The 21,619-nt window shown below is 45.4% G+C and overlaps 1 protein-coding gene across 7 annotated transcripts in view; it reads right to left on the bottom strand.

Moving 5' to 3' along the window:
- KLHL3 (kelch like family member 3) overlaps positions 1 to 21,619 on the bottom strand; it is a 58,257-nt gene that overhangs the window by 9,547 nt on the left and 27,091 nt on the right. For 6 of the 7 annotated variants that reach the window (XM_090064810.1, XM_090064807.1, XM_090064806.1 and 3 more), the window contains 6 exons: positions 15,327 to 15,489; positions 11,318 to 11,427; positions 5,323 to 5,439; positions 3,692 to 3,841; positions 1,044 to 1,161; positions 165 to 362 (listed from right to left, as the gene is read on the bottom strand). In XM_090064810.1, coding sequence (XP_089920936.1) covers positions 165 to 362; positions 1,044 to 1,161; positions 3,692 to 3,841; positions 5,323 to 5,439; positions 11,318 to 11,427; positions 15,327 to 15,489 — 856 coding nt within the window. The remainder of the gene's footprint in view (positions 1 to 164; positions 363 to 1,043; positions 1,162 to 3,691; positions 3,842 to 5,322; positions 5,440 to 11,317; positions 11,428 to 15,326; positions 15,490 to 21,619) is intronic. The other variant, XM_090064809.1, reaches the window with a different exon arrangement.

Below are 21,619 nucleotides of genomic sequence, written 5' to 3'. Positions count from 1 at the left end.
CACTCCTGTACCCAGAGAACCTTGTCTACTACTGTACCCAGGCACTTAAGGCTTAGTGAGGCAACCCTGAGCACCAAGTCCTTTTATGGATGCAGCTGTTTGGGAACAGAGAAACAGTGCAATATCCCTTCACTGGATTGCCTGGCTTTTCCTAAGTAACATACCAGTACTTCCATCAAACCCGCCCACGGCATAAAGAAGGTCATTCAGCACAGCTGCTCCCAAAGTGCTTCGTCTTTCCTGCATGCTGGCGATGGATGTCCACTGGTCTTTCACACCGTCATACACGTCTACAGTTCGCACTCTTAAAGAACCATTAAAGCCCCCAACGGCATAAACATTGCCTGCCATGAACACCACTCCTGTTAGAAAGAGAAGGCAGACTTCAGATCTGAGATCTAACTGGTGGCTTGGAAAAAAGATATTACCAGATCCCTTGCTTAGCACTTGTAACAGCAAAGAGTGAAGAGACTATGTTCAAACTTTTAGCAATTTTTTACTGGGAATAAAGGCAGAACATAGGTTTTGTAGAGGATAACGAAGCACATAACACTCAGAATGTTAACTTTCAGGATACTTGCTAATTCCCAGGGAGATGGGGGCCTTGAAGAGGAGGCCATAAGTAGATTCACAGTACAACCTAGGCCAAATTGTTCAGAAGGAACAATGAGTTGCAAGCCATCCACCTTGCTTCTCCTGGGATAAATCCCTTCATCAAAACAGCAGTCTTCAAGGTAGTTTCTCACTGGAAAACCAGCAAGGAAAGCCAGGTCATCGTTGGATGGCCAAACCAAGCTGGATGGGGGAAAGGTAGAAAAGGGAGCAGGAAGAGGAGATGAGGCATAGAGGTGGGGATAGTAGTTGTATATGGCAAGTGGAGACCAAGGTGGTATTGCATGGGATATTCTTCTGCATCTTAGTGGAAAGAAAGGGAAAAAGGCAGAGCTACCTGTGGACAAAGTCATAGAAGGCAAATGTACCCCTGTGTCTCTTCATGGATGTAGTGGGAAAGCACGAGAGGCTACTGCAAGAGCTCTGGTTACCTGCCCTGCATCTCCGGGAAGGAAGCTCAGCTACCTGATCCCATCGCTCCTCCTCGAAATCGTAGCACTCCACGCTCCGAATGGCTTTGGGCGCCTGCCCACCAACCACGATCATCACCTAGGAGGGAAATAACCAGAGCAAGAAAAGCCTCTGAGATCAGAGCACTGTTTCACAGCAAGGTACATTCTGCAAAAAGAAAACTACTCCCAATGGCTCAGCAAAGGATACATAGCTGCCTATGGGATGTGAGGGCAGAAAAAAGGAGAGAAGACTTTCCAAGTCACAAATGGAAATTGGTACCCAGCAGGAACTGCTCCTCTGGGAAGGGCTTCCAGAGGGCCTGATCTGGCAGGAATGCACTTCTTGGACTGAAACAGCTTATTGCATCACGTTCATATCCCACAAACAAAGCCGACTCTTGGGCTGCTGTTCAGCTTAATATATTCTAGGTGGTCAGCAAGCAGCTCTTCCACTTACTTTAGGATGCTCCTACCTTGTCAACTTGACTGACACCCCAGGGGTTCAGCTGGGATTCTACCACACTAAGGACAGCCCAGTGTTTTCTGGATTCTCCTATGCTTTTCCTTCACCAGTTGTTCCTCAGTCTTCTAACCAGTTGGGATGGATCCACCCCCCACAGCCACGCTTACTAGCACTGGTCATAACCCACCAACCACTCTTGTTCAGCACAAGAGACGGCTTCAAAATGACACTTAAGGAAGGAGAGGAAAGGAAGTGGTTTTTCTCAATTAACTGAGAAATCTCCGCTGCAGGGGATTTTCTCCATCCCTGCTGCAGGGGATGGATCTAGGCCTGGATTCATCTCCTGCAGCGGGGACCATTCTGCTAGGCTCTCCTCACTAAAACCGAGGAGCTGAAGGAAGACTCCCCCAAAATAAAGCATATAAAAATAATGGAAATTACTGGCTTTCAAGCAACGACTAATCTGATGCACACTCTCGGATGCACCTTTTGCAGAGAAGCTCATCTGAGAGCAAGCCGTTAAAATGATTTTTCTAAACTTATTCTCTATTTTTAACTTAAATCTAGACCTAGACCAAAACCAAGACCAAGCTGCTTAGCTCAGCAGCCTTTTGGGATACGCACCTTCCCATACACCTTTAAAATGCAGCATTAGCATCCTTCCATCTGACTACAGTGCACTGGTACTTGTCTTCAGAGACTCAAAGGAGTCCTAACAGTCACACTTGCTGTTTGTTTCTCATTTTTACAGGTATGCTAAAATAATTACTGCTGCTAAGCATTCCAGCTGGGGCGCCACCTGCACTGGAGACTACACAGAGATCACTGGGACCATTTAAAAGGCATGGCATACTAGTTTGGGGATGGACTACTTAGGGAGCATCATACGGAGGGTATCAATTTCTTAGAGATCAAATCTGTACACAGGGTCAAAAAGATAAGCTCCCCACAGTTCATATCTGGAAGAAAATTAATCTACTTTGAGAATTTACAGTCTACAAAAGCCTCATTAATAACTTTGCTGACAGCCTGCTGTCCAATGTCATGTTAAGCAGCCTTTATATTTTGAGAGAAGGGAAGCATTTTTCTTTGTCATCTTTCTCTGGCTGAAGGAGAGACCAGAGCTGTGCACAGCTCACATCAGCATGGAGAATCGCCAACGTTTTTTTTTTTTATTTCTGCTGCATCTACTTTGAGCAGCTGCTTAGAGTCTATTAAAATTCATTTCAGATGGGGGAGTTGTGTATGTTTGTGCCACTTGGGGGTTTTCGCTGCTTCATTTGGTGCCATCCAGGCCCCTTGCTATCCAAATGAAACTAGGAGAGCTAAAGATTGCAGCCTGCCTCAGTTGACAGGGTCCTCAACCAACACGGATTCCTATGAACCTCTGCCTTCAGCCTGGTGTTCCCAAATTCAACTCAGAGACTACAAGGAGCCTGCAGAACCTTTCTGGTAGTCTGCTGGTTCCCAACATGGTTTGTTTCTAACAGGTGGAGCCTAAAACAGCAGCAGCCAAACTGGGTCAGAGCAGGGGCTCATCCCATCCAGTATTCTGTCTTTGAGAGTGTGGCCAGGATCAGAAGGCCCCATAGAAGCTACCGAGAGCTGTGAAGTACACTTACCCAGAAGGCAAGTTTCTTCATAACTTTCATCAGGTAGCAATCAGCTTTTCCTCCGCCACAGTAGTGTTTCAGTGGATCTACTGCTGCTCCAATTAGCCAAATAAACATCTCCCTCTGTTCTTTCCCTTGAATTTCACTTAGTTCATTGGTCTCCGATTCCCAGTATCAGCGCTAGCACCTTTTTAAGAGAAGCTTGATATTGGTTACCCTCAATTCTTCCAGTGCCATCACCAATTTTAATGAGATTGTGGGGCAGAGAGCCTTTGTGCTACTGAGGCAACACCAAGTGGTCGCACATGCTCTGCTGGGGATTCTCATGGCATGGGAAGTCTTGTATGTATATAGTTGTCAAGCTGACCTTAATGGGAGCAGGCCTGAGCAGAACAATGGGAAATGCAACACCATTAAGGGCCAGGAGGAAGAAGCCTGGCAGCACACGAGCCCCATTCATTCAAAACAAGCAGATGCCTTGAATGATACAGCATGAAAGAGCTACATTTTCCCTCCAAGGTTTCACTAGTTTGGAAGAGAACAGAGCTTACCTTTGGCAGGCTAACTGGAGTCCTTGGCTTTGTCCTAGGGTTCTTTATCAACTGCCTTTGATCCAGAGGAAGCAAGTGGTATTTCATGGCCTCAATAAGGAAGTCTTTGCACGTGTTGTTGTTCTTGATCAAAGCTTCTTCTTCAACTGTCTAGGAAAACCGACAAAGATCATTTTACCTGATATACTTGACTGGGGGTTTCTACTGCATTCACAAGTGTTGTAGGAAGTGTAGGAAAGAGACTGGAACCTATCAGAGTAACAACGAGAGGGATACAGAATAGCAGCGGCATCTGCGGACAGAATTCCAGCTGTTCAGGAAAGGTTTGCAGTGCCAAATCAGGTGATCTGCATTCATTTCCAACTTCACTTTCCCAGTGGATCCTTTATGCTGATCTTTATCTGTGACAAAATCAAAAGCAGCCTCCAAACAAGGGAGAGCTTTCATCTACCTGCTACAAGCCAAATCCCACTTGTAGAAAAGCAAAGACTTTCCTTAAGGAGGAGAAATCCCTTCGCACTAGAAATACCCAGATCAAGCACAAGAATTGCTGTTGTTCCCCATTATCATGGCTTATAGCTGGGAAGGTTGGAATGGTGTCCCTGGTAGGAAAGGCCACACAGCGATCCTGCCTCTTGGTCACAGGCTACTCCACCCACACCGTACACAAACAGCTGGGCTCTATGCAACATGGAGGATTTTTCTTGGTTTTGCCTCAAAAGGCCTAACCAACTGTATCTTGCAGTATTATTGCCTCTTCTTCTGATGGCTGTGCCCCACCTTCTGACACTAGACTCGCCCTTTAACTGAGTGGTCACGTCGGAGACTTTGCAGATTTGGTTCCCAGTGGAACTGGAATTGTAGGTGTGGGTTCTGGGTTTGTTTCAGTTTAATGTATTTATTTTACAAAAATGCACCAGTCATAGAACAGAGGTGGTCAAACAGCATGCAGGTCACAAAACAGAGATAGTCAAAAGGCAGGATGCAAAAAGACAATCCCCCCTTCTAGGAATCTCAGCCCAGTGCCAGAATTCACAAGGAGTTCTGCCTCAAGAACCAGCTCTAATCAGATACCAATGCAGACACAAAACTTTGCCAAACAGACACACGCATGCACAACTCCTCTCCCCACCACCCATATTTGCTTGAACAAGAACTTGCAAAACTATTTAACAGTACTACCCAGAGACAACTGATATACTGCCTGACTGCATAAAATCAGGAAGCAAATATTCCGGAGAGTCTCGATGCCAGATCTGCAAGTCCTCCATGAGTGTCTTTTACTCAGAATCTGGCCTTTAGGCTCAGATTTAAAACATAGGAAAATGAACACTTCATTCACAACGCAAAACTTCCAAGTTTACGGCACTTTTCCAAGACACATCCTTGCTCTTTGCACAGGCTAACATAACACAGAAAACATTGGGGGAGAAAACGACTTTCTGCTGTGTGACCTACTTTTTAGATTTCATTAATGAGAAGGTGTACATGACCATGAAACTTATAAACTCTAGTCCTTAGCCCATAAACACAGATACATTCAGTCCCCACCTCAAGCAGCAAATGAACAGGAGCACGGGTAAAGGAGCTGTGGTCAGCTCTGAGGCGAGGAATATTTTAAACATATCTACCTGCACAAGATAGTCTCGGGGTAGAAGGGGCAGACGAACATGTTCCATTAACTTAGCCATATGCTCTAAACGAGATTCCTTTTCATAATTTATCCAAGAAATAACAGCTTCAAAGACCTAGAGAGAGAAAGAGAATACAATTAACTTCAGAAAAAAGAGCATGCCTTCTTAGCCATTATCAAAGCCCAAAGTTTAGTAGTCTAAACATCAGGTTCACAACGACTATGGAAAGAAAGGAGCAACAAGGCAAAAGGGGTGCCCGTAGACATGAGGGGCACCTGCTCCAACATGTTGCTATTACGATGTTTCAGCAGCCTCACTGTCTCATGTATTCAGCATCCCCACGCTTCAAAATGGCAGCTGGGGTGCTTTAACTAAAGCTCCTTCGACAAGCAACCCCACTGCCATTTTGAAGTACAGGATGCTGAATACATGAGACACTGCAGGCACTTTAACTAGAGTGGCTCTCAGGATCCGCTCTAATTAAACCACCCCCTCACCCCCAGAGCATATGTAAGAGTTCTAGCAGGCAATTATACAGCAATAAAGCAGCACAATACTGCACCTATACCAAGTACAGGCAACACATTATCCTAAAACACTGATCACGTCATGTCAAGAAAACTGGTCCATACCTCATTCTTCTGATGAGCAAGAGGGCTCTCTAAATCAGTGTTTCTCTACCTGTGGGTCGTGACCCAAAAGTGGGTCACAAAAATATAGGAAAGGGTTGAAAACAAACTTTCAAAATGGATTCTCCTTTAAAGGAGACTAACGTAGGAAACCATGGCTTTTCCCTTGCAGCCTGGCGGCGTTCCAGCCTGCAAGGGGCTGCTTGGGGCCCCTCATGCCCCACATAGCCACCACCTGCCCCACACACTGGGCAATAGGACCTGGGGTCAGGAGGCAGCAGGTCGGGAGGAGGCAGCAGGTCGGGAGTGAGAGGCACTGGGTCAGGACTGACCATTGGTGTTTACAAATGGGCACTGGTACAAAAAAGGTTGAGAACCACTGCTCTAAATGAAGCCGGTCACCAGTAAACACCACTGCGGCATTAGTTATGAGCAGGCAGCCAAGAAACATAATTAGCCTTTTGACATTCTTGCTGGACAATATTTGGAAAAAATAACCTCTGGGAATTATTCATTTGTAATACATGCAAGATCGCACAGAACACCCATCACCGATGTTTCAGGGTCACACACTAAGGCAGCGCTTAGGATTCTATTAAGTCATTTCACCCACTCCTCCAAAAATGGAAAACCACTACAGGGCATGCTCAGAACACATCCAGTAAAAACCCTATTATTTAGATTGCGGCTCCAGCTTTTAAATTTCACACTCCTCTGCGCTGCCTCATTTTAGTTGGCAGCTACATATACTTAGATGCTACAAGAAAGGCCAGGTTCCAGGAGGGAAGCAAGGGTGGACTGGGAACTGTGTGAGGAAACCTCGCCTGAACAGACTTCCAGCTTTGTTTCTAGATCGAACAAGTTCAGATAAGCATCCAAACTTCTGGCCCATGACAGACTGTAAAAAGACAGCTTCCTACAACAGCAGCCACAGTGAAAAATATCACACAATAAGCAATGGCAGGCAGAAGTGTCCTTTACGGGACCCTTGAATAAAGATGCACGCTGCAATAAATAAGAAAAAAAAAATACACCAACACTTGTGCAGGGAGTGGTGTTTGAACATCCAAGAGGTGTTTTCTTCATGGACACTGCTCAGAAGTGAGCTACCAACTAAAGGGTCCATCCACAACCCTACTGGGAGTGGGGGGGCATGTTCATAACCACAACCCTACTGAAGAGCGGCCCTAAAAATGATCCTGAAATTTAAAAGGCAGAGAAAACCTGTATAAATCGGGAAAAGACCCAGGACAATCCAAGATACAACCCACATCCCTGCAAAAGGGAGACAATGAATTTCCATGTTCCCACTGAGCCAGAATCATGAAGTTACATGCTTAACTGATATACAGACAAAATATCCCAGGGCTGACCTTCCTAGCAGTGGTTATTAAAATATCCATCTATCTTAGGAAACTTATAAGAACTAATCTCTTACATCCAGAAATCTATTCAGTTGTTCCATCAAGAGAAGCACACATTTGTTCAATCAGGTCTAATGAGTAGGTGCTCTCAGCTTCAACTCAACTCTTCCCAGGTCACCAAATGGTTCATCTGATTTGCCAACATAATCATTTATTCTGGGAAGCTGTTGTGTTAAGTCCAAAAACTCCACTCCAGAAAAATTAAGGTAAAATGTGAAGGCACCCAATTACCAGATTTGCGTCTAAAATTTCCAAAGGCAAAAATCTGTGCAGCAGGTGCCGATGTCAACCATCCGGCCCCTTTCCCACAGAGCTAGCTGCCACCATGCCAGAGATTAGAGGAGCCTTTTCAATGTTTTGGCTGAGCTACCCCCTTAAAAAAAAAAAAAAAAATCAGCATGCATAAGCAGCAGCCTCATTTCCACTCCTACAAATGTTCTTGCTGAACTATTTGGGATTCCTGAAGCAGCAAGGATGGTTTAAGCGTGGCAGCAGGGAGCTCTGAAAGCAAACCATGCACAAAAACAAAGAAGATCACTATGCTCAAATCTTTAAGGGCTAAAAAAGAAAAAAAAAAAAAAAGTCATAAAACTTTCTACCTTTTTTAAGATGCTCAAGGAAAAAAAAAATGGGAAAAGGCTCAGCTTTGTAATGACCAACACTGATGGAATGCATCAAAAGAGTTTAACAATTATAAAATATCTTTTCCAGCAACATCTTTTGCATGTAGTGAGCTACATGATGACCACTAGGTTAACACACATTTAATCCTACGGGTCAAGATGACTGTGGGCCAAGGCAGTTCATCAACTAGAGTTTGGTAGTCTGTGGTAGGAGTTGTGTTGCATGATAATACGATTTCCAGGTAAACAGATGTCCGTAAGGCCTGCCCCTTTTGGTGTCTCAACAAGAGGTAAAAGAATGACCTTGCATGGGAAACTGAACTGCTCTCAAACCACCTGAAAGAAAGTTGTGCAGTGCGAGGGAAGTTTATGCTGATGTTACCCATGCTGCAGCTGCTCTGTGGATAAAAGGAAAGATTCCTATTCTGGCATCATTCACCAGCTCTAAATTCAGTTCTAAAGAGATGAAGAAATACCTTTGTCCAAAAGACCATCCTCTCTATTTAAAGAGCTGTCAGTTCTTTGTACATCTGTTTCCATTATTCTGGAAAGCGGTAATTGCTCCCATACCCTGATCAGTCTCTGTTTCTCTATTTCAGTGCAAGCTCCTGCTCGGCATCCAGTGCAGTCTCGGTGCCTTCGCGACAGAATCCAGGGTTTACGAAGCCCACGCGAGATTGAACTTCTGGGCTTTGCCTCTATTTTGCTAGGTGTTCATTACAAAACTGAACTTCATTCCTAGGGAGGAGGCTCTAAGGTTTAGATCATTTTCCCTGGATGCGAGGTCTCTCTGGTGTGTAGCTACAAAATTCAGTCATTGCTTGCGTAGATGGCTAATGAACTGTGGACTGGATGGCTAGCGAAGCCGTTAGATGAGGCCGGACTGTCACCTCCATGCACACCATCTCAGACAAGGCCGTGAGCCTGGAGGTTTTCCCAACTTGCCCTAACACAGCAATTTCCCAATTCTGTGCAGGCTTTCACTGATTTCAGTGGGTTTGTGTAGGGGAAAACTCCTTGGAAGGCAGGGTTCATGGCCCCAGATTACACTCTGTTAAAGTTCAGTGGTGGATCCCTTCAGCAAAGCTGCAGTTGACCCTGGTTCAAGCGACCTAGTCTCTGGCTCAGCTCCCTCCCAAATCTGTACAATGGAGGTAAAAATCCTCCTTCCCACAATGATACGCAAAAGCAACAAGGGGCTCCGATGCTACAGCAATGATAAGCACTTAAGACAGATGGGGCAGTGTGGGGAAACAACCTCTTAAAACTACTCTTCTATATATAGTGCCTATTCTAGGTAGATGCGTGCAGCTCCTCCCCGCTGCAAAAATCTCACCATAGCCGTGCATCATTAGATCACATGCAGAGAGTCATTAAAATGTTCCCATTCCCCACGTCTGCTCTTGATCAGTAAAGAACTAATGAAGTCAGGGGGAAAAGACACAGGAACGTAACCACCTTCCAAGCACTCGGCTGTAGCACAGGGATCAAGGGAACAATGCTTTAGGCTCAGCACCATTTTCAAGCAAAAATGAAATTGGATTACTTTGCTGGCAGGAGTATCCTGAAAGAAAACCTCCCAATGTCTTGTTACAGACAGAAACTCCAGGGATCTGTCTGTAATACTCCCATCTATTCTGGGCAACAGAACTACTCTGGTTCACTGGACACATTATATACAGTAGAAACAACCTCAAAAGGCATTTCAGTGTATTCCCTTACCCATAAGACTTCAACTTACTCCAACTCGAGCACTACTGGCGTGTGGTGAAGGGTAAGAAATAAAACCTCTAAGGGTAAGAAATAAAACCTCTAAGAAATAAAATGGACTTGTAGTGAATTCACGTCAGTATAAGCAGGTCTCAGCAAGATATGTTGCAAATCCCAGCAAGTTTCTCATGGTGACAATTTAAAACTGCAGTTTTCAGTATACAATCTACTTACCTATTTAAAAACAGTTTCCACTCCCCTATACAAGTACATGCACATGGAAACACTGGCAGAGATGAATATTCAAGGTCAGAGAAATTTTACGGCCTCTACTGAAGCCTGAACTAATTAGAAGTCTATCAATATCACCTCAATTTTTGGCATTATTTTCCTTTGGACTGCAGCACATATCCTGCATGTATATTAATCCCATTCTCTGCCTATCTATCCTGTTATTAATCTTTATTGTTTTGAATGTGCAATTTATGCTCCGGCATGCTCAACTGAAAAACCTACCAAGGAAATGATGTTTTCCATTGTTAAAAAGCCCACCCTGGGAGAGTGAACAACTTGGATTTCTATGGGAACACAGCCAGTAAAATGATATTTATTAATGCAATAGATGCCAGCTCCAAACTGGGAAATACTGATTACCAAATCTGCCCTTCCCTTTGTAAGTGGCTCCATTTAAGTAAGGCAAACCTGCTGAAAATGCATGTCATTCATCTCCCCTTTGCCTTCTTGGAGATTTCATGCATACAACACAGCTTTTGCATGTATGAGGTGACAATGTCAGCCTGATAAACTATATTAATAAGCAAAGGGACATGACTCATCTACTTTAGATACTTAAACAGGCTCCATTAACATACCACCAGAGTGTTTCCCAATTCTTTCAATTCAGTTCACTTGCAGTCCTCTTGTGCTTTGACATCTCCAGTTTGCACATGGAAAACCGAGGCAGGAAGAGACTAAGTGACTTGCCGACAAGACCACACAAGAAGTCTGTGGTAGAGGGATGCGAACCCAGTTCATCAAAATCCAGCTAGTCCATCGCTCACTCACTCCTCTACTCCAACTGCTTCATGTGACGCAAATTTAACATTTCAAACCACTGAATGGCATCAAACAGCCACCAGTTTTCCACTTAAAAATAACACACACACACCCCCATCCTCAAAAAAAATTTTCCTTCTTCCCTCCCAGTTGTGCACCATCTCTCCTCACCTTATCCTGTTCCAAGTTTCAAGACAAACAGCATTTCATCCTGAACTAATGAAAGGCTGGAATAGAAACATGACCTTTATAACAACAAAAGCTGGGGGAGTCCCAGTTTCCAGAGAGAAAAAAGAACTTGAGTTTGTTCCCCTAAGCATTGTTGCCAAAAGTACTGGATTTCAGAGTCATGATTTTATGTGAAAAGATCTACTGTAGGTCAAATTTTATAAGTATCAAGGATCTGTACAAGTTATAAGTTCCCTCCCAATATGAGGCCTGCTGTTTAAGTGGCTTCACAACAACGACATCAGAACTTGTATCAGTAAAATGGCTGGATGCATTTGGGCATCCTTCAATAAATTCACGTTTGCTACATACTTCACTGTACCTTTTCTTCTGAAGAGACCGTGAGCTTGTCGCTTGATATCAAGCTGCAGACCTGGTCCAGGCTGAGGCTAAGAAATTCTTCTCCTAGCATCACCTCGGGAAAGTGCTGCTCTGTTCAGAAAACCAACAGGTTAGAAAGGAAAATTATAATGAGACCCAGGCTTTAAGTCAATAAAAGGACTACAGCATCCAGAGATTCACTGTTACTACAGCTATGAGGACTCAAACGAAACAGTAGCCTGGAACATGGATGAATCAAGTAGGAAGTATTCTCAGAACGAGGTAAAGAAACCTGATGGCATCTGAAATAACATTTATGCAGGCCCATGAAACTAATTAACAAAGAGCAATAAATCATAAAATGGGAGGAGAGAAACAACTCTTGAGATACCACTGCCCCCCACCCCCAGTGGATTACCAATGACAACTCACAAAGGAAGTACTGGCTCTGTCTCAGACCAGTAATTAACCTACAGCTATGCCACCCCAGGATGTGAGCCCTATTAGCACGCAAGCTAAGCACCATCAGCACTGTTCATTACTTGGATGGGGAGACCACAAAGTAAAACGACAGGGTGAGAAAGGATGTGGTATCGATGATTCAGTGACACCGAGTCAGTACCTAGTGCTGTGCCTAGGCTTGCTGCCTTGATGAGGCACAGAACAGAGGCCCTGCCCACCTCCAGGAATCCCGAACAAAGCCCCAGCACTGGCATGAATCGCCCCGAGTCTGGTACAGTCAGCCCCGGCGTGCACAACCTAGCAGCAGTTTGCCTGCCACACAGGAAGGGAGGAATTGGAGTTTTCAGCTGAAAGGCTTGCGGAGTCAGAGGATGGACTAAGAGCAAGAGTCTCCCACTGCCACTTGCATTATATCCACTCCCCAGGTGTCTCTGCAGACGTCAGCCATGCCAGTGGGCCCCCTTACTGCAACTCCTGTCCCGCCAACCCCACACTCCACTGTCACCCGGGGCCTGCGCCCCAGCTCCTACTTCCTCTGAAGTCTCTTCCCTGCTCTCTACTCCCCTCCCACGCCTCAGTTCTCACTCCCATTATGTTCTCCCCCTACCATTTATTCTCCTCTCCTCAAACTTCTTCCACGAAAGCACAAATGCTGCCTCCCAACTGCACCAACTACCTCTCAAGTCACCTTTACCTCTTTAGGACTCAAACTATAAATGATCCACCACTCCCCAAGCTCCAGACACCCCCTCCTTCCCAAGTCTCTCCACTCCAGCCCCAGGCATCACTGTACTGCCCCTACAACTTCAGATAGGGAACAGTCTGACAGGGCTATTTAAATCTGCCAGTGCTGCGTGTTATCCATTAAATGCTACCAAAGGCACTAGGGAACAGGTTCATACAAATTAAAGTTGCATGTCTTGTTTAAACCGGCCGGCGTGTGTCTGCAGTAAAAGTATCCGCACAACTGCATGTTGGCTTCTTTTTATCCCCACAAGCAGCTGCATCTCCCGTCACAGAGATTTTTGCAGCAAAGTTCGTGGCTTATGCTATTGTTTCTAAGCAAATGTTAAGTGTTTATTTGCATGTATATGCACACCTAACCATACCAGGGGTGAAGTGCTGGAAGGCTCTGCTCCAAGAAGCACCCACACATGTATCATTTGTACAGTGCCATTTACCTTGAATGGAAACACACAACTATAGGAACCTGGCTCTTGCAGTCTCATCCCTGAACCCTGATCTTGATGCTCATGGTGTGCAGAGAATTCAGGAACCTGGGCCCTGAGCAAGGAGGCCTGAACATCTAGTCATCCTCAGTGTAAAACTAAGTTTTTAAACGAGGCATTTTCTAGAGCTCATGTAACCCTTGGGGTCTCTCTCACCGCAGTTTGCAGGCTTCTAGCTTAGTTTAATGCTCCTACATTAAACAACACAACTCAAAGAATTTTAATGGCATTTTTATTAATAGGGTTTTGTTAACATTACATCTGCTGTTGTGCTAACAGGGACTTACGAAGGCCAATAAAACAAGAAGCAGGCCCTCTAATTGCCAAACAACTAAATAAATATACTCTGAATGCACTGCTTGTTAGGTTAAAGATTAATCAGAGGCCTGGAAGCAAGGATAATGAGGTATTACAAGCAAACCTTTTCACAATTAACCATTTTTTCTGAGTGCATTTCCCTCCAGGGGAGAAGGCAGCAAAAGTGACTTGTCTGGATTGCAGAGAGAGAGAAAGTAGGATGACAGCTGTTGTGTTGTCAAAATGAACCTGTTCTCTGATAAAGATGCACATCGAGCAGAACGCTGCATGTGCTAGAGCACCACCTGCACAGGGGAAAAGACGGAGACAAAGGACAGGATCATGTTACCTACCCAAGTAGCTAAAGCAGCCCAATGAGGGAAGCCAAAGAAGTGCACGGAGAGAGCTACCACCCCTCCAGAGCACAAGGCAACCCCCAGGCTACTGGTAAAGGCAGAAGAATTAGAGCATGGAAGTCACACTTTGTGCAGTATTAGATTTCTGCCTTTGAAGCCAGCTAAGAGACATACAAGAACAAATCCCCTGCCATACTCAGCCAGGTAGAAAACCTAATCTAAAGCAGATACCACCAATGAGAAATCAACACTAGGAGACATGTTATCATCCAAATAAGCCTGGTATCAATGCCACAGGGCAGATATTAACTGCCACAACTTCCTGAATCTTCGTGGAACTATAGAAATCTGTATCAGCTGAGGATAAGCCCCCAGATGCGTGCCCAGACAAATGCACAAACTGCTGCTTATTAACCATGGTTCTTGCTGGCTTCCAGCTGCAAGACAAGAGGAATACATATGGTCCTGTCAACATGGGGGACATTACTAAGCCATCAGTCAAAAGGCCCTGAACATCCACTGTGGCTGCCTTTCCCTACCTGAAAGCCACCAGAACATGGATGGATGCATCTGCTGAGGTGAAGCAGAGGGACTGTGTTTAAGACTGTCAGCTTGGTGTGCTCTGAAGTTTGCAGTGCGGCAGGTGCTAGTGCCAAGCACTGCATTAAAGCTCTGCTGTTGTGAGTCCTGGAGATCAATGCCTGTGAAAGCTGCAACACTAACATTAACTCCCAGCACTCAAGAGTCAGAGAGGTTGTGGGACACCTCCATAATGCTGCAGGCAAACAGACAGATGTGAACTAAGCCAGGCTCCTGTTTCAGTAGAATTTGCTGTTGGTGACTAAGCCCCTTCATTCAAGTTAAGTTTCCAGCTGCCCAAAGGTCACTTCTCTGCTTGTCCAGATTAAGAAGAGAGCTCTCAGTAGCTCATGTGATATACAGAACCATCACAGAGCACTGGACACCAATGACTGGCTTTATTAAAGGTGAGTAAATGAGTATTGCTTCCTAAGAAAAAAAAACACACCCATGCTTTCTAAACAAAACATTATTCAGTATATCCACAAAAGACTGGGGTACTGTATCTCAATCTCTATTATGTTGCACTCTGCAAGGTGCAGAGAAGTACAAAATAACGTGACTAGATACGTTTGTTAATGAGACTACAGATAAGTATTGGAGAACCGCATGAGAATAGCATCCTCCTCCACACAGAGTGACAAAAGCCATAGTAGGTTGATTGCACCATCCCGTTCCAAAGAACTTGCAAAGGAAGCACTTACAGAAGAGGGAGGGAAAGAAAATTCTGGCCAGCCAAACAGACATTGCAGTGTTTAGTGTGATGATACCAAAATACAAACCATGTTGTAGATGGTAGCTTACGCTGCCTTGTCAATGCATAAAGGAAGTATTTCACATGACATCTGCCTGCATTTACACAAGACGTTAAGCTCAAGGGCCTCATTGCACCTCCGAACTTTCCCTTATTACCAACTGCCTGCTTCATTTGCAGCATCACAATTGGTTATGACCCTGCAGTGCAGTAAGAAAGCCCGTGACATGCTCTTTGCGGATATTAAAGCATGCAGTGATTGTGGCCCCAGTCCCTGACAGTGCCTGAGAACAAACTCATCACATGGAGGGATAACCAGGACACTTTGCTCACCTGCATAGGCATTCGCCTGCTGCAGAAGTTCAGTGCATGCATGCACGTCTGCAAAGGCTCGAATTCCAAGGCAATTTGTGGGATGCAGCTGAGATTGGAGAAAATCACAGCAGTTTTTCCTAACGTCCATTAATTGCAATAAACTAGCAGCTGGCAACAACACCTAAAAGGGTGGAAAAGGGAAACTAAATTTAGCAACAGAGGTAGCAAGTTGATTCCTGGTATTAAGTCATCAGATGTCAGCCCCCTATATTGCCAAGGCTGGGAAGAGAGGCTAAAAGTCTATCAGCATCTCTGGACAATGGGCTCTTACTTTACAATGTGACCGACAACAGCAGCAGAGCGCTTATCCTCATTTCTTCCCTGCTGAAGGAGCACTGGGCAGGCAGGGGAAGCAGAAAGCATGGGCTACAGCAAACACACCTGAAATCCAGACTGCAACACCAGGCTGATCTTGCAGCCTTTGTTGTGGAGAGTGTTATACTGCTCAACCTCACACCCCACAGAGATGCAAATGCTTCATTATATTTAGTTACTCAGCCAGCTGCAATCTTTACGGTTCCAACACAAGTGCCTTTTATGTGGACCGGGGACCTGCACCAACACGTCAGCAGGAACAGAACCACTAACGAGTTCCCCAGAACGGTTTTCAGCTACAGAAACGTACTTGGGGCCCAGCGACCCGAATAGAGAGGGGCTCCTATTTTTATATCCACAAACAACTGCAGATGCTACCGGTATAATTTAGATGTGTAAATACCTGACTATATCCACAAAGGACGTACTTGAGTACCTCAAGTGCTGTAAACCAGGCCCCAAGTGCATGGATGAGGGATAAATGTATTGGCAGGGATAAGGATTCAGCCTGCAACTCCTAGAATTGTTCACTGTTTGAGAGAATGTCTCAGAAATAAAAGATTGAGCCAGCTGTCATCTCTGTTCTTTGCATTTCTTCTCTTGCACCTTTTGCCAATTGGAAACTAGTTCTCATCCACCTTCTCGTCGTTCTCGCTCAATGCCTGTATGCCAAGAGGCAACATCAGCTGTACATTAAGAGGCCTTCAAAGATGCTTGCACCACTCCTACATTATTTCCAGTTGGGGAAATATGTGCCTCAAAAAACAAGCAAGCAAGCAAGCAAACAAAACTTGCTGCAGCTAAGCTTTACTACGAAGGAAAAAAAAAAGTCTCCCTTTCTTCCCTGCCCCCCATCTAATCCCCCCCCTTCCAAGACATCACAGTAAAGGACCAACCTGCCCTTAGGTACTTTTTAAGCCAATGACCCGTTCCAAGGTAAAAAAAAACAAACCAAAAAACTAACCCAGCGGGATTACTTGTGAATATCACCAAGCAGCAATGTTTAAAGAGAGTGCTACAACCCCAACAGGCAACAATAAACTAAAGAAATCAATTAACCCACAAGACTGTTGGGCCAACACGCTTTGATCCCAAGAGCAGATTAGTTTGTCCAGCTGATTAAGCCAAGATAATGACAGTCCTGCCTTTTTAACTTCCAGCCAGAAAATGTCTGCCGTTTTCTCAAGATACTGCTAACGCAGCCTCCCGAGTTCAGCGTGGGGGCATGCACCTAATTTATGTAAGCATTACAAGTAAAGAAATCGCAGCTTCCCTAAAGGATAATTTTGCTCAATCCATGGCAAAAAACCATAGCTTCCTATACATCTTCCGTAGCAAAGGGGACAAAAGGATTCATTCAGGTGATCTGGGCTACAGTGTGTGTGAAAGAGGCCATCACAATAAAGCTATGCAACAACCTGCTTAAATTTCCTCAAGCCTCTTCTATAAGAGGACAGTTCTGGTTCAGCATTACAAGCAAAAGCCATAGTAGGTAGTGGGGCAGGAGGTAGAAAAGAAGTATATTAACCTAAATAGTGGAACAAGGCCTCGGGGCAACAGCATTTGACTTACTGAATGTTTCCATGATAAAATTCCTGGAAAAGGAGCACTACCCTCTAAAGCTTTGTAAGACAGCATGATAAATAACCTATCAATGGAGGAATGGCTTTTCTGTCCTGCATGTCTCAGCTTTATGCCTTGCCACTGATCTTGTTTTTACCACAGAAAACCCAGCAAAGGATATCCTTCAGCATAATAGCCACTTCCTTTAGAAATAATAAGAGGAAATGCCCTGCCTAATCGCACATCATGGGCCAAGTCACAATCCCATTAAAAGCCAGGCAAGTTTTTCTTATGCATTTCAAGTGATTTGACTAGCGGTGGTGGAGTTCCAACTACCAGCAGTGAATGCCAAGCAGCTGTTTTTTCAACTCTATCATCTTCCTAAGGGCCTTAAAATCATTGAAAATGATATTTGATGAAGATGAATTTGAAAATGGTAACAAGAGCTGCGCTACATTTACTTCTGAAGTTACTTTCTCCATCAGGCTGAACTCCATCTGGAATCTGGCACCTGGCAATACCACATTTCATCAGCTGTTTGCTCTCACTCTAGTGTCTATCGCACGTTCTGGTTTTGTGGCCTGCTGTGTGCACGGGGTTGGGACTTTCATAACCAGTGGTTTGAGGTCACTGAACTGGTTTGGAAGCAGTTTTTCCAAGTCAAGTGGTATAAAAGAATTTGAACTGAGCAAGGCAGCAAAGAGGAAGGGCGATCCAGTGGTTAGGGCAAAAGACCTGGGTTTGAGAGATCTTGTTTCAGTTCTGTCCTCAGTCCCAGCCTCCCTGTACGGCTTGAGCATCTAACTTGAGCTTCTCTGTCTCAGTTCCCCAGTTGCGAACTGAAGGTAACAGCGCCACCTGATCTTGTGGGGAAGAGAGGATAGATATATTAAAGCCTGTGAAGAGCTCGAGTAAATGCTGTACTTGAGGGCCACATGTATTTATTTATGCAATTTGTGCATATATGTAAATATATGCATTATATACGTGTGTGACATAAGTAAATCTAGGTAGACATCCAGAATGCACTGAGCAGACCGACTAATGCACTAAACATAACAAGTCTGACATAGTCAGTCCCCTTCTCCATCTTGCATGCAACCTCTTGGATGGATGGTACTTCACACATAGCTGTCGTGAACTAAAGGCCACTTCCTAACCAGCCTGCTTCAAACACTGCTGTTTCCTTGGTCTCCTCCCTTCCAGCAAAGCACTCTACAATCTAAGACATGGAAGCAAGAGGAGCTTCCACTTGAAAGGCAGGTGGAAACAACACCTGCCGTTTAATGAGGGCCATGAATAGCACACAGAGCCCAGATGCAGCCATGTTCCTTTATTCTGCTCATTTGCATTAAGTGAGGAAAATTGCTTCATTATCCTTTTACTCTCCCACTGATGTCCACCTAGTGCAGGCAGCTGGGAATGAACTATTAGAAAGCACGTAAGTTCTTCACCTGTGGAGAGATGTGACATAGGCACAGTAGGTAAAATACTTCCATGTGGGTGTGACGGGCATGAACCAAACAGATGCACGGTAACACTTTCGGGATGAAAAATAAGACGAAAAGGCAGGAAGAGAGAGAGAAAAACAAGTAGGCAACAAATGGGCATGGCAGCAGCAATGCTGGTTGGTCACACTCATACAATATTCCTTCCCTGACTTACAGCGTAGTGTATAGCTGAATGGGTCTGTTGGCAAATGGCTGGGTGAACATGCTGCTAGCCACCTTCCTCACCTGCCAGGGCTTATGAATCCTCTGCTAGAGTTTTCTAGGTGCCATGTGCCTGTCGGTCTTCCTCCAGTCTTATCTAACCCGTTTCTTTCTAAGAGATTAGGGGGGATCCCAGCTTGGCTATGAACCACAGCAGACTGATGTCAAGGATTGCCCCACTCGGGACAGAACGAGAGCAAGGAGGGACAGGCCACCCCAGGACCCTGAAAAAATCTCCTTCCTATGCTCTCCTTCAGCCTTCACCACCTTCCCCGGCTTCTTTTTGTAAATGACTGTTCCCAGGTGAGAGGGATGCACACAATGCACCACAGATTCCCCGATTACACTTAATGCACCATGTAATGCTATTTTTTAAATCCAAGTCTCCAGCTCCTTCCCCACAAGTGTCCGATCTCCAGCCACTGCTATTTTTTCATTCTACAAGTGCTACCCACGTGTTCCTTCCTGCTGCACCAAGTACACCAGGTATCACAGATTCCACACATGACCCCGTTCCTAATGTGGGAGCGTTTACTCCATTTAATCAGGATGCTCCCAGGGAACCATTACTGTCCTCATATTTATTGATAATGACTTTCTTAATGAGGATGCTAATTTCCTGGGATGCCCACAAGTAATTAAATAACTTTAGAAATGCTCTCTACCTGACCTCATGCTGTCAGAAGGCTCTTAGGAGGCTCCACTGCAAAAACCCCATTGCCAAACAACAACAAAAGCAGTCTCTCTACATCCAAGGTGGTGGTTCCTCTCCTAAGGGCAGCTATAACATTTCTGCCAGGATGGGTTTCTCGGGCCTTGGGTCTCAAATGTATGCGAGTAGCAGCTTTTTTTCTAAGGTGGAGTTGGTATCAGAGGGCAAGTCTACATATGTAATCAAAGCAATGCAACACAATTAACTCCAGCAAATACTGCTCCAGAGTTTATTGCTCCTGGGCACCACGTTTACACACGCACCTGGGACCACAGCTACTAGGGGATTTGGAGGTCAGCCTGCCAGCCCAGAGCTGCTCTGACTTAGCTCAACATGCTGCGAAGGGGCTGACTGGGACATGAGGGTATTCCAGTGCATGGCTAGCCAGCAGGCAGCCCCAGCACTGAAGCACCCTTGTGCTCCCACGAGCCCCATCAGCACCTACACACGCATTGCTGCACACTAAAGAACTCCTCCACAAGACAGCACTTGTATTTACAAGTACTAACCTACTTGTAATTGAGTTTACTGTGGCCTAACAGGGTCACTCGTGTAAACGCAGAGACTCTACTGCAAAGCTAACTAGGCAGCTCCACAGGAAACATCTTGTGTAGATGTGCCCAGAAAGATCTAGACTGCTCCAGGGAAAAGTTTCCAATGGATCCTGCCCCTCCAAAATCACATGCAGCCCCCTGAGGTTATCTAAACTAGATGCTGCACCAAGCAAACACACCTATTTTCCAAGGCTAACATAATACAGGCATCTCTGGCATATATGCTGAATACAGTGCTGCTTGCCAACTGGTGCTGCTTCCCTCCTGAGCTCTAAGGAAAAGTAAGTGGTTTGGTGTAAACAGAAACCCAAGTAAATCACTTCTGGAGTCCCGCATCTCCCTCTCTGCAACAGGCACCTTACAAGGAGCATGTTCATTGCATGGGGAAAGGGAAAGATTGTTTTGGGAGCCCTGGTTTGCTCCACATCACACTGAGGCCTCGTGACCAGCTCACAGCAGATGGAAAGTAAGCTGGCAAAACCCAGCCTGTCACCTGAACAACCCACCTCCCTGAATGCCACATCCGCGGCAGCCTGGACACACTCCAGCCACCTGGGCAGCAGTAAGCCCTGAGCCCCTTCCAACAGTGAAATGTGTTTTCTGCCAACACCTCTTTCAGTGAGGCTGCAAAATGCTGGCAAAGGCAATCAAGCATACATGTGCTGCAGACGCAGCAACGTCAGCAACCGTAAGCTAACAAGCACTGTGGCGGCAAACCTTCCTAGTACAGACATGGTGTCAGAGTGCCCCACCTCCTCCCAAATACCTACACCACAGCCCTTTCATGCACAGTTTACCACTCACCAAGGTCACTGCGTCAAAGTTCTTGATTAACCCTGGCAGCTCAGCAATTCTCCAGTCTGACTGCACTTCAGCTCCACATAGGGAAGTCACTTTGAGCTCTCTGACAGTGCCAGGCCTTTGTTCCCCTTAGTGAAGCAGCAGGTTTGAGGCAGAAAGTGAAAAGGTACAGAAGATGCATTTGTCCCAGTACAAACCAGATTTCTCTTAGCTGGGAAATCCATGGAACTGGCATGACATGCAGCCAGCTGGGGATTAGCAGGGCTGTACAAAGCCACACTGCTAGCAGACACAGCCCTGGGCTCTGCTCAGATGCACACATACTGCTTCCAGCAAAGCCAACAAGGGTGGTATGCAGGCATCCAGGGACTGGGATGAAGAACACAGGACTGGGAAGTATCCCCTCCGGAGTCCACAAGGAAAACTTGCTGACATTCCCCATCATCCACAGACCCATTGTCTCCTTCCAAGGGATCCAGGGATGGACTGCACCCCATCCCTTGGTTGATCTGGGCATATGGATCTCCTCACCAACACCAAAGAAAACTTCACAAACCCACTGAAGACGGAACACCCTGAACTAACACTGCAAAT

This window comes from Crocodylus siamensis, chromosome 10 (assembly GCF_052110815.1).
Source record: "Crocodylus siamensis isolate JL-2025a chromosome 10, ASM5211081v1, whole genome shotgun sequence".
Lineage (NCBI taxonomy): Eukaryota > Metazoa > Chordata > Crocodylia > Crocodylidae > Crocodylus > Crocodylus siamensis.
This window is presented reverse-complemented; position numbering and strand designations above follow the sequence as displayed.